Raw genomic sequence first — 13,232 nt, 5'->3', positions numbered from 1 at the left:
TATATATATATATATATATATATATATAGTGTTTTAGGCTACTATGTGTGATTTTGTCAAATTTTGGGATGGTGGTGTGCCGCAGGATTTTTTAAATGTAAAAAAAGTGTGCCACGGCAAAAAAAAGGTTGAAAATCACTGCCTTCTTTTTCAAATTAAGATAGCAAGAGAACAAAGAAAAATTGATAATAGGAGTAAATTAGAAAATTGCATGCTCTATCTGAATCACGAAAGAAAATTTTTGGGTTCAGTGTCCCTTTAAATTATGATTCACTCTGTGCATATTTGATACAATTTACATACAAATTTTAAGTTTTTGACAAAAAATGATTTTTGATGAACAATTGTGTTACAATTTTTGATGCACTTTAACAATACCGATATTTTCTGTGTATTTTTTTATGAATGGATCAATTATTAAAATGACATTGTGCACTTTTGTAACATATGCACCCCCTTCCCATTTGTAAATGCAGTATACTCCCCTCAGCGAGGTACCTGTTTAAAGATGGAAGTGGCTGGCGATCATTCCACCAAATAAATAGAAGTACTGGCGAACATTTGTAAATAATTTTGCCAGCTCAGAAACCTTTAGATAACTGAGCCCTCAGACACTAATCAATTAGCAAATCTAGAACTGAGTTATTGTAACTAGTTAGCAGCCTGAGTCTCTGTCATGAAATTTGTCTTTATTTTAAAGTGATGGTAAATTTTCCCTAACTGCTAAAAACATATTTGTAAAGGTCTTCTCATAACTAGCATATCGATATACTTATTTATTACCCAAGTCATCTGTACACTAAATACATCTCTTTTTATTCATGCTACATTACGTCATTGAATGCAGCCGCTCTCTCAGATTTTTCATGTGGGTTATTTGAGTGGCAGCTCTTCTAGCCAATCAGAGCGTCACCATGCGTCCCATGTCAATTGATCACAGCATGTGCTTGGAACTCTCCGATCAACTTGAAATGCGCATGCACAACTCCTTACGCTATTTGCGCAACTACATCACTGCTTCTGTTGCGCAAATAGCGTAAGGAGTTGTGCATTTCAAGTTGATCGCAGAATGTAGCATGAATAAAAAAAAGAGATGTAATTTAGTGTACAGATGACTTGGGTAATAAATAAGCATATCAATATGCTAGTTAGGAGAAGACTTTTCCAAATATGTTTAGCAGTTTGGGAAAATTTACCATCACTTTAAATTTGTATATTATACAGTGATTTCTCAGTTCTGTTTTTGGATGGTGTTCCAGCAATTTTTCTTCTTTTATTTATTTTTTTGCAAGTTCATAACAATAGGCTTTTTATTGTAGAGCATGTTCTCATAGTACGTATTAACACAATACACAGGCAGGTTGAAACTTGAGGAATATATAACAAACACATTGTAGTACAGGAAGGAACCATGATCTAAGTCAAAAGGATTATACGGTTTTCTCTTATGAGAAGTGTACTTTTTTAGATGACGGATATAAAAAAAAAAAAAAAAAAAAAAAAAAAAAAAAGGGAGGGAGTAGCCACAAACAAAAGATAGGACTATTTTTAAAAAGGGATATGGAACAGTGCTCCTAATAAAAAAAAAAAAAAATCAAAGTAAACATAAAAAGAAAAAGACAAAAAAAACAAAAAAAAAAAAAACAGCAAACACATTTACTTATTTTATTGCAAAATGATCACTTAGAAATTCTCAGTGTAGCCTAGCCAGTGAGATAAAGGGAGTTACTAGTGCACATTTAGTATTTTTTTTTTTTGCCACATCTTTAGGCAGTTTAAGGAAATGACTATTACCATAAATAATAAATATTAGCAAAAATCTGAAAATTGCACAAAATTGGCAATAATTTTGTAGTAGTACATCATTTTTGAATTGTCTTTCAGAACACATGATATTTGTACATAAGTAGTTTTTACCAACTGACAAGAGCTAGTGCACCTCCTCTACCTTCCAGAAGAGAGACCACAACCCCCTTTTGGGACTGTGACAGGAAGTAATGGACCCTGCAGAAATAATGTAAAAATAAATTTTAAAAACTTATAAAAACATACTGCAAGAATTAAAAATAAATTTTAAACTTATAAAAACATAATGCAAGAATTTCTATTAAAAAGTATAACCCACAACTTATTGCTTTTTTATTAACACAATTAATTTACGAACCAGAAAAGAAATCCAGAATCAGAAATTTAGCCAAACAGATGAAAGAAGAATGAAGACACAAACACACATATTAGTTCTAAAATTTGGTTTAATTTGTTGAAAATGTGTGGACCAAATTATTAGAGAAGCCAGAAGCAGCGAGATATCACTCAATACCCAACTGCAAAAAAATCCAACTAAAACAAAACCCTGCATTTAACCATTTTCAATTGTACCAAAATGTTTTTCTTTCAATAAATAATGTCACATATATCTGTAAAAACCACAATATATACACACATAACCCTGTTGAATAAAAAACAAAACAAAAAACACAACAATCCATAAGTAGTTTTTATACAGTGTGTAGACATTTCAGTCACTCAGTATTTTGCATTTTCTGTCAGATGCAATAAATATTTTCATTTTAAATACAGAAATCTAATGGCAACATACACGTCTGGTGTGTTTTTCAAGCACTTGCCGAATCAGTAGTTTTTTTGTTGAACCATAACATGTGCAAATTTAATTTTATAAAATCAATGTGAGTCCCTCTTTCAAATACATTTTTACCTGAATATAGGTTTTTCCCTTTTACTTAACATGAAAAAAAAAAAAAATATTAGTTATGGCTTGTACCTCCCATTGGAACATGTAGGATTTGTTTTAATAAGTCATTTTCAAAGAATGAAGTAAGAATACCATGGATGCAATTTGCATACAAAATTTGATTTAAAACTGTTTTAAATTATGTTTGTTTTTTTCATTCTGGAAAGGGTCATTTTAAACTCACATTCAGGTAACTATGTTCTGTTTGTACTTTTGCAAACATGCACTTGTGCAGAAAGTAAAAAGTGTTTTTATAGAACTTTTAAAACAAATTCTGGCTTCTTCAGATATTATATATATATATATATATATATATATATATATATATATATATATATATATATATATATATATATATATATATATATATATATATATATATATATATATATATATATATATATATATATATATATATATATATATATATATATATATATAATCTCACAAATGACTCCGCTCATATAACTTGTCAAGAACATTTATTTTCAATGTTTCGGCCCCAGTTATATGAGTTGGAGTCATCTGTGATATATGGAAATATCTGTTTAAAAGGGACACTGAACCCAAATGTTTTCGTTGGCGATTCAGATAGAGCATGATATTTTAAGCAACTTTCTAATTTACTCCTATTATCAAATTGTCTTCATTCTCTTGGTTTCTTTATTTGAAATGCAAGAATGTAAGTTTAGATGCCGGACCATTTTTGGTGAACAACCTGGGTTGTTCTTGCCGATTGGTGGATAAATTCCTCCATCAATAAAAAAAAAGTGCTGTCCAGAGTCTAAACCCCCCCAAAAAAGCTTAGATGCCTTCTTTTTCAAATAAAGATAGCAAGAGAAAGAAGAAAAATTGATAATAGGAGTAAATTAGAAAGTTGCTTAAAATTACATGTGATCTGAATCACAAAAGAAAAAAAATTGGGTTCAGTGTCCCTTTAAGTAACAGATTTGCATACAAAACATTTGTATATTGATACACACACTCTTAGCTGTTCCCAAACACTGTGCAAATAAAACATGGAAATAAAGTGAGAATTCTCCAATAAGTACACATTTTCAGTCTTAATTTTTTTGTTCTTCTATTCAAATTTCTTTACATGTTTTTAATTTCTCTCATTTTTGTTTAAAGAAGTAATCAATTGTAATTGATGTTTTTTTTGTAAATTGTAACCTCATTGAATACATATTTTATAGGTTTAAACCCAATCTGTTAAAGAGGGTCCATTTCTATGAATGTATGTTTTAGTATAAGATGATGATAAATTACTCGCTACACACTTCTAGGAGTAAGTAGCCTCATCACCCTCAAATGCTGTATCAAATGAGACATTACACCATATCATCAGGATAAAAATATGTATGAAGATAGATCTTTGTTTCTGGTGAAGCATTACAATTGATGACAAGGAATCATGACCACGCCAGTCCAAATATCTCTGTATCTTATTATGGCTCTATAAATACACTGTTTTATGAGATACCTATTTACATGTAGTTTTGAACTGGTTGTAAAATCATAAATCCTTATTGTGTGTACCACTTCTCCTCTTGCTATCAAATTGCTTTGCAATACATTCAGTAACATGGTATTAAATCTCGTTTACAAAGACCAAACAGTATTACGGATCTAATAACAAGGTGGGGGCCTGCCACACACCCTGGGATAAGTAACCAATACTCTACATCTTTAGTGTCCTTTCTTTAAATCCAAGTTTTAGATCTTATCAGGTAATAAGGCATCTGGAAAATCAAACTAGGAGCTGGCAATTATGACCCTCAGAGATCTTACCAATTACAGTAATATTTAGGAGACTTCCAGTTTTTTTTCCGTTCACTCAAGCCTTCATCTTTCATCTCTTTTTATACCTACATTAAATCAACTCTGAAGGCCCTGTAAAACCATATTAAAGTTAAGCCCAGTGAATTCCACTTCACTCTTAACACAGTCTCACTGACCATGCAGGAGACTACAAGTTTAGTCTTTAACAGTCTGTTGGCCTTGGTCAGAAATGTCTATTCTGGCAGTGAGAAAGCTGAGAAGTGTAGATCAGCTTAGTTCTCTTCCAATGCGCATTGCACGCCTGTAAACCTGCATCACCTCATCCTCAGCTACCCCCAGAGTCAGACAACTCTCAGTCACCCTTGCCCTGTAGCAACCCATGTTCAAAAGGGAAGGTTTGTCGTCCTCCTCCCCCTCTGTACTATCCAGTTGTAAAAGGTCTTCTGCAGAAATGCTGCCACGAAGTGGATGGTTCCTACCCCTTGTCCTCTCCCTGTACCCACCAGGTAAATCCAGCAACTCAAATGACTCTGTGGAAAGGATACTCTCTTGGCTGACAGAAGATGGTGCCCGCTCCCGTATCAACAGACAGATAGGTGACTTGTCATCCCTGAATGCACTGTCCAGAGCTCCAAAAGATATATCAGGGGCTGCCCCCGCAGAAGAAAATTTGCCATTGCGTTTAAGAATGCCCTTCCTGACACCATTTGGTGCAGGTTCCTTTTGTTTATCAGTACCAGAAAAGTATGGTTGAGGCTCTCTAGGGGCATCAGGTAGCAGAGATGGAGGTGGATCTTCCAGCTCCCCTTGGCTTACACCCCCATTGTGCTCTGGAGATGAGTAGTAACCAGATTCCCTTTGTTGGGTCTTCTTTAGGATGCCTTTTTTGGGAGCTGCTGTCACAATGTTTGTTTTTTCTTGTGGCACTTGACTACCTGCCCCCTGAGTAATGTTATTCTCCCTTTTGGAGCGTTTAAGGGATCGCTGACGAGTGACAGTTGCTCCAGGGAGATGTTGGCGCAGAAAGCAGCGCATCTTTGAACCGTTGTCCCAAAGAGGACGTGAAGAGCGACGAAACCATCCACCCACAATAGAAAAGGGAGACTCTGTATCCTTGCAAGCTTCAGGTTCACACAATGGCTGTGAGTAGCCCCAGTTCACCCACCAGTGTGAGGCAACATCGTTCAGGGTGGCTCTACGCTCTGGATTCACCATCAAAAGCCAACGGATCAGACCACAAGCATCTAGAAAGTAAAAATAAAAAAAAGTTAAGCAAAGCAGCAAAAATGTGAAAGGTAGTAAATAAAAAAAAAATAAAAAAAAAAAAAAAAAAAAAAAAAAACTTAAAAAAGGAGGGTTAAAGGGACATGAAACCCAATTTTTTTTCTTTTGTGATTTATTTTTTCATTTTAAACAACTTTCTAATTTACTTCTATTATCTCATTTGCTTCATTCTCTTGATATCACTTGCTGAAAAGCATATCTAGATAAGCTCAGTAGCTGCTGATTGTTTGCTGCACATAGAGGCCTTGTGTGATTGGCTCACACATGTGCATTGCTATTTCTTCAACAAAGGATATCTAAAGAATTGAGCAAATTAGATAATAGAAGTAAATTGGAAAGTTGTTTAAAATTACATGTCCTATCTAAATCATGAAAGTTTATGTTTGACTAGACTGCCCCTTTAAGTTATATTTGCCATAATGTTTACATGTTGGCTCACTTTCCTAAGACTCAATATAGGAGATGCAAAAAAATATAAGATATACTTATATAAATGACATACCGTACCTTTATATTAAAATGCACTAAAGCATAAGCTCCAATGTAAGTGTAACATGTTTGCCAAATACATAATGTGCTTATGTGATAGCCAATGTGTTTGAGGGGGAACAAGGAGACAATTAAGGATGAAGAACACAAAAAAATAAAATAATTAAAAAAAGTGAAATAGAGATATATAGTGTGGCAGGTGAGGAGCCTTATACGTATCCTAAAATTGTAAGATTTAGGCTCTGGGTTTCTGTTCGGCCTTCTAGTAAAGATGTCTTTGTTGATGAGTGGTGCTTGGGTAAGCCAAGATAACCTAATTTGTCCTGTAACTTTTTATATTTTTCATTCCGCTTCACTAGCAAGAAACTCACCAGACGGCTGGCTGGGTTCTTTGTATGCACCACAGCTGATCTGAGTCACTAGTTTCTTATAGTCCTGTCCATCAAAGGGCATGCAGCCATGAACCAAGATGTACAAAAGCACCCCCAGAGACCAGCTGTCCACCTGCAGCACAACACATTAATGTTATACAGATATATATTTACATCATAATTATTAATACATATTAGGTGGAAGAGGTGTGAAGAATGTGTCCAGATATTAGTAGTAGATGATAGGTATGTGTCTTTAAGCCTGTGTACTAGCAGGAAGTACAACATTTGCATAAGGAGGAAGTGAGAGGCATATGTATTAGAAAGAGCTGAGACGCAGGTGTCTTTGTGTGTATTAGTCAGTGCTGAGAGGTATGAGGAAAAGAAAATCTGTTTAAATGTTTCCACGAAAAGCACATGCATTTTTCCCCTCTAAATACACATATCCTCACCTCAGGTCCTACGTATGGCTTGCCGGTAACTATTTCTGGTGAAGCATACAGAGGGCTTCCACAATATGTCTGCAGGAAACTGTCTGAGTGATAAATGTTTGAGAGACCAAAATCTGCAATCTAAAATAAAAAATAAAAAATGTATTCAACTGTAAAATCTGTGCGTGCATACTACAAATAGTGTGCAAGTCATTACGGAGTTTTGGAAAAATTATGGGAAAAGCAAATTCCATTTTATATGGTAGTGGGTAGAGAAGAGAGAGCATAATCCGGTTTTTGAATATAAATTCGTGTAAAACCTTTTCTCTCCCCACCCACGACTGTTTACTCAGTCTTTTGGAATTTGGCCAACATAGAAAACTGAAATATCTCCTACAGAGAGTAAAGTCCAGTAACGGCTAAGTAACTCAGAATGATGTAGCATAAAGTCAAACAACTACTGAAGTGTTCTATGTACACACACATTATATATATATATATATATATATATATATATATATATATATACACATATACATATATATATATATATATATATATATATATATATATATATATATATATATATATATATATATATATATATATATATATATATATATATATACACACACACACACACACACACAAATGAAATATATAAAACTTATTTACAAAGGAGAATTAGTGCAAAAGTAAAATGTTAGAGCACTTTATTATTACATAAAATGCCACTTAAATAAGATTTAAAAATAATATAAAATGTTTGATCACCAGTCTGAAGACTGATTTAATTATCAACCAATGGGATAATATTGAAATAAAATGCAATGGCTGCCTCCATGTTCTAGGTATAGCAGTTAAAATGATACAGACACACAAAGATGAAGTGTATTCTAATGCATGTGTACAGAAGCTAAGCAGTGTGTGTATTCAGGGACTTCGCACTATGCGTTACAGGTGACCTTGCGTGTGATTTGAACTTGACTCAACTCAGTGATAAGCTCAGAGCTCTGTGCTTCTGGAGAAATTGCAGACAGTTTTATCAAAAACATTGTCATAAATTATATTATATTGCTTAGGATTAGAAAATATTTATATTATATGTAATATTACATAAACACAAATATTGCAAGGTTTATAGTTAGAGACATAAAAAGCAGTAATACGATCATTTATTATGATAACACTTTATGATTGCACTATTGCTTGAAATGAAAATCTGTTCAAATTCCTACAACATATTTGCAAAAACGCTTCTTTTCAAAATTTAACTGCAATCATGCATATTTCAATTTTGATCTTTCGATATCTTAACAGGAATTAAAGGCATCTTTATTAGGGGTATTATGTGAAAGCATACTAGGAAGACTTAATAAATGCGCTTACCTTCACATTCTTGTTTTCATCTAAAAGAATATTTTCCAGTTTTAGGTCTCTGTGTACAATTCCATTCTGGGGGAAAAAAAAAATAAAAAAAAATTACATTCAGATACACGTTATGGTTAATCAGTTTTATGGGCATCTGGAGAAGACACCCATGTGCTCTTTTCGATGTAGGAAAGGCATAATTTTTAAAAATTCTTTGCAGCTGTTTGCATCCTGTTGCGCAATGTTGCTATAAATACTATTATGCTCAGGATATTTTATTATTTTGCCCCTCCTAGGAATATATCTGTGGATGCCCATGATCCCAGAGATTATGTATAGACACATAGTATAAAAAGGGATATAAAGAGGCAATATAAGTGCACAATATGCGGATACTCACTGCATGGCAGTACTGCACAGCAGACACTATCTGTCGGAAGAATCTCCTGGCCTCCTGCTCCGTAAGCCGTTGCCGCTCACTAATATAGTCATACAGGTCACCATGGCTGGCATATTCCATCACAATAACAATCTTACTGCTGTTCTCAAACACTGCAGGAGAAAGAGAGGCCATTTATTGTCAGTTCTTGAGAGGGTAACCAATAACACAGGGGATAGGAAACGTATTTATTTATAAAGAAATAAAGGGTAGTATCTCTGAAATTGAAATAAAATGCAGTCATTACAAGGATTTTTTCCTCGTCTTGCAAAAGATTAAACATGTCAACTGAATGAGAAAGCTATGGTTGCTGCAATAGTTAGAAAATATGCTTTACAAATATTTTAAAAATAATAATAACAAATATTTTAAAAAGTAACGTAATACTGTAATTTTAAACAACTTTCCAATTTACTTTTATCATCAAATTTGCTTTGTTCTCTTGGTATTCTTAGTTAAAAGCTAAACCTAGGTAGGCTCATATGCTAATTTCTAAGCCCTTGAAGGTCGCCTCTTATCTGACTGCATTTCACAGGTCTTCACAGCTAGAGGGTGTTAGTTCATGTGTGCCATGTAGATAACTCCTTAGGCTTGAGCACAATGTTATTTAAAAGTCAGAACCAATTGCCTGAAATGCAAGTCTGTCAAAAGAACTGAAATAAGGGGGAAGTCTGCAGAGGTTTAGATACAAGGTAATCACATAGGTAAAAAGTATATTAATATACCAGTGTTGGTTATGCAGAACTGGGGAATGGGTAATAAAGGGATTATCTATCTTCTTAAACAAAAACATTTTTGGTGTTTACTGTCCCTTTAAATCAAAAGTTACTTTATTTGCACTAGAGGGAGGGGGGGGGGGTTGCCAAATGACTTCATGCAGGTTTGTTTTATTTGTATATTCCTCCTGTAATTCCCATTATTGCTGTACTGCAAGAGAAAGAAAAAAGAAAGAAAAGAAAAAAAAAAGGAGGAAATTCTACTTGACCTAATATGAATACAGCGAGTACACAGTAATAACTGGCTGATAAACTAAAGTGCAAGAAAGTCAAAGGAATAGAAAATGTGATGGACCTACAGTGGGATTTAGTTAATGAGGGGGTGTTCTAAAAGAAGTTGTATACCATAGAAATGTGTATACCACGTCACTTCTGGTGACATTTAATCAGCTGTTGGAGGGGTGTGGTGCTCACTGCGCATGTGCAAGAGGCCCAACCTCTTACAAACAGCTGTTTAAGGCGACTTATTTGAGAACAATGGGTCGAGGAATTCTATGGACCGTCATCTGCAATGCGCAGATGACGGCCCTACTCCTCAGTGATCCATCGTGTGCTGCCGACTTGCCGTGTCCGGGGAGTGCTTATGGGGGTTACAAGGAGGTGCTGACGGGGCTTACATAACTTACACATTGGGTGCTTATAGGGGTTACAAGGGGTGCTGATGGTGCTTATACTGTATATATGTGTTTAGATTTTCCCCCATTTTGGCTGCATAGCCTCAAAAAGATGCCCTAAGTGATTACATATTTACGTGACCACGTGTTTATATGTGCAGCTGTTCACCACATCACACTGTACAGGTCCCAATACTACGTGCGCTCAGGAATGTGGTGCCATATATTTCCTCGACCCGTTGCGTAGTTTAAATCAGCCGATATGAGGAGGTTGGGCCTCTAGCGCATGCTCAGTGAGCCCCACAAACCTCCAGCAGCTGATTCACGTCACCGGAAGGGACGTGGTATACAACTTCTTTTAGAACAGGGGCAGGAGCTTTATAGACATTCTGATAGTACAGAGATAGGAGCAGTTCAACTCCTGATCCTCTGGTTAGTTAAAAGGGACATAATACTCATATGCTAAATCATTTAAAAGTGATGCAGCATAACTGTAAAAAGCTGACATGAAAATATCACCTGAACATTCTATGTAAAAAAGGAACACGTCAGATTGAGGCGTACATCTCACAATTGCTGGATTGTGCGTGCGATCTACCAGCTGTGCTTATAGGTTTTTTTATCTTTATTACCCCAGTTACACTGATAAACATATGCTCTGTCTTTATTACAGTTTGCACTTTCGCTCTAGAGCACACGGCAGAAACTGCACCTTCAGTTTCACCTTCCTATAATTCTAACATTGCCTGGTACAGCTCTCCTATACAACAAATAATACTTTTCACCCACTCTGAAGTTTCAAGTTGACATTAATAAAACTTTATTTCCCTTAAAGGGACAGTCTACCCCAGAAAAGTTATTGTGTAAAAAGATAGATAATACCTTTATTACCCATTCCCCAGTTTTGCATAACCAACACGGTTATATTAACATACATTTTACCTTTGTGATTACTTTGTATCTAAGTCACTGCAGACTGCCCCCTAATTTCAGTTCTTTTGACAGATTTGCATTTTAGCCAATTAGTCCCCTGTCCTAAGTAACTCCATGGGCATGAGCAAAATGTTATCTATATGGTACACATGAACTAACGTCCTATAGGTGTGAAAAACTGTCAAATGCATTGAGGTAAGAGGCGACCTTCAAGGGCTAAGAAATTAGCATATGATCCTACCTAGGTTTAGCTTTCAACTAAGAATACTAAGGGAACAAAGCAAATTTGATGATAAACGTGAACTCAACAACTCATTTTCCAGAAGCGAAACAAATACATGCTGATCAAGTGAAACCTATGGGGAAGAAAAATGCATACCTTGTGGCTGTTCATAAACTTTACATACCTAGCAATCTAAATTTAAGTTTCACATTCCCTACAACATGAATTTAAAGGGGCACCATAGAAAGAAAAAAAAAAAATCAAATTTACAGTAAAAACAAAACAAAAAACTAGCACTTTAGTTGTCGGCAGAACCCTCCACCCACATAAAAAGAAAAATGACAATGACTATTAAATTACCTGGCAATTACACTGTCTAGCTGTCTTGTTTGTCTAATTTTGTAACTGGGGCTTGCCCCTATCAATGTCACTAAAACTTGCAGCCTGCAGTTAAACTCTAAGAGATCTGGGCAGGCTCTTGCTAAGTGCACAAGCCTACACAGGTTAGTTGCTCTCTTTACAGAGAAAGCCTGCATGTGTGGGCCTGCGACTTATCTGAGGGATCTATCTTGCTGAAAAGGGAGGATGCTTCATAGTTTCCTAACTGAACTCTTTATTGTGAATAATTTAGCAAGGTAAGTGCCACATATCTACATATACAGTGAATCAGAATAATATCCGCAGTGTTCAGCACAGAAAACGTTTGCCAGTCGGTGGCATTATGAAGTAGCCGGGTGGAGGCAGTGTAATATTGTTTAATATTATAAAAACGTTCTGTTGTTATTTACAAATGTTACTTACGCTATCAAAAGCGCATGTAAATTGCCTAATTTAATGAAAATTTGTGCAACAAACATTAAAAAAAATATAAATATTATTAGCTTAAAGGGATATGAAACCCAATTTTGTTTTCTTTCATGATTCATATAGAGTATGCAATTTTAAGCAACTTTCTAATTTACTCCTATTATCCAATTTTCTTCGTTCTCTTGGTATCTATTTGAAAAAGCAGGAATGTAAGCTTAGGAGCCGGCCCATTTCTGGTTCAGCACCTGGGTAGCTCTTGCTGATTGGTGGCTCAATTTAGCCACCAATCAGCAAGCACTACCCAAGTGTTGAACCAAAAAATGGCTAGCTCCTGCTTTTTCCTTTATTTTTGTGATCATCCTTAAATCATTGGTTTCATATCCCTTTAATATTAACTTAAATTCCAGCCACTTGGTGTGCCCATTAAATAGTTCCTGGGGAGAACACTGGATATGTATTAGATCCATATGAGAAGATATGAGGAATAAGCCATCTGAACAAAGATACTTTGAATGCTGGCCCTGGGTGGGACAACACTGATTTTATCATTATCTTTGACAGGCAGGAGTACATTTAGTGCAAGGTTTCTAAGCTTAAACCTGCAATGTGCTACACAGTGATTGCTTAATCAGTGCTGGCACTAATTTACGTCTGTCCCGAACTGGCTACTGCAAAGATAAGCTAAACAAGACAATCCCCCCCCCCCCCCAAAAGGGTGTGTTTCTGGACTGTACAATAATGTAGATTTTCCTAGCAAAATTACAGTTTTAAATGCTCAAAGAATTTGGGTTGTATGAAGATGTCTTGCTATCCCATGATTAAAAAATATATATAATAATAATAATAATAATAATAATAATAATAATAATAATAATAATAATAATATCACCCTTTAAACAGATAGATTTAGGACAAAAGATCCGACACGTAAAATCATAAATAATATTTGTATTTTTTTAA

General features: G+C 35.0%; 1 protein-coding gene across 1 annotated transcript in view; it reads right to left on the bottom strand.

Moving 5' to 3' along the window:
• Positions 1-3,203: 3,203 nt before the first annotated feature.
• The window catches only part of NUAK2 (NUAK family kinase 2), a 24,506-nt gene continuing 14,477 nt past the window's right edge, over positions 3,204-13,232 (bottom strand). Inside the window, exons 3-7 of the mRNA XM_053706617.1 lie at positions 8,881-9,032; positions 8,499-8,564; positions 7,131-7,250; positions 6,679-6,811; positions 3,204-5,778 (exon numbers count right to left, since the gene is read on the bottom strand). Coding sequence (XP_053562592.1) covers positions 4,802-5,778; positions 6,679-6,811; positions 7,131-7,250; positions 8,499-8,564; positions 8,881-9,032 — 1,448 coding nt within the window. The 3' untranslated portion in view covers positions 3,204-4,801. The remainder of the gene's footprint in view (positions 5,779-6,678; positions 6,812-7,130; positions 7,251-8,498; positions 8,565-8,880; positions 9,033-13,232) is intronic.

The sequence above is a fragment of the Bombina bombina genome, chromosome 3 (genome assembly GCF_027579735.1).
Source record: "Bombina bombina isolate aBomBom1 chromosome 3, aBomBom1.pri, whole genome shotgun sequence".
Lineage (NCBI taxonomy): Eukaryota > Metazoa > Chordata > Amphibia > Anura > Bombinatoridae > Bombina > Bombina bombina.
Note: the sequence above shows the minus strand (reverse complement) of the source record. Positions and strands in the feature narration are given on the sequence as shown.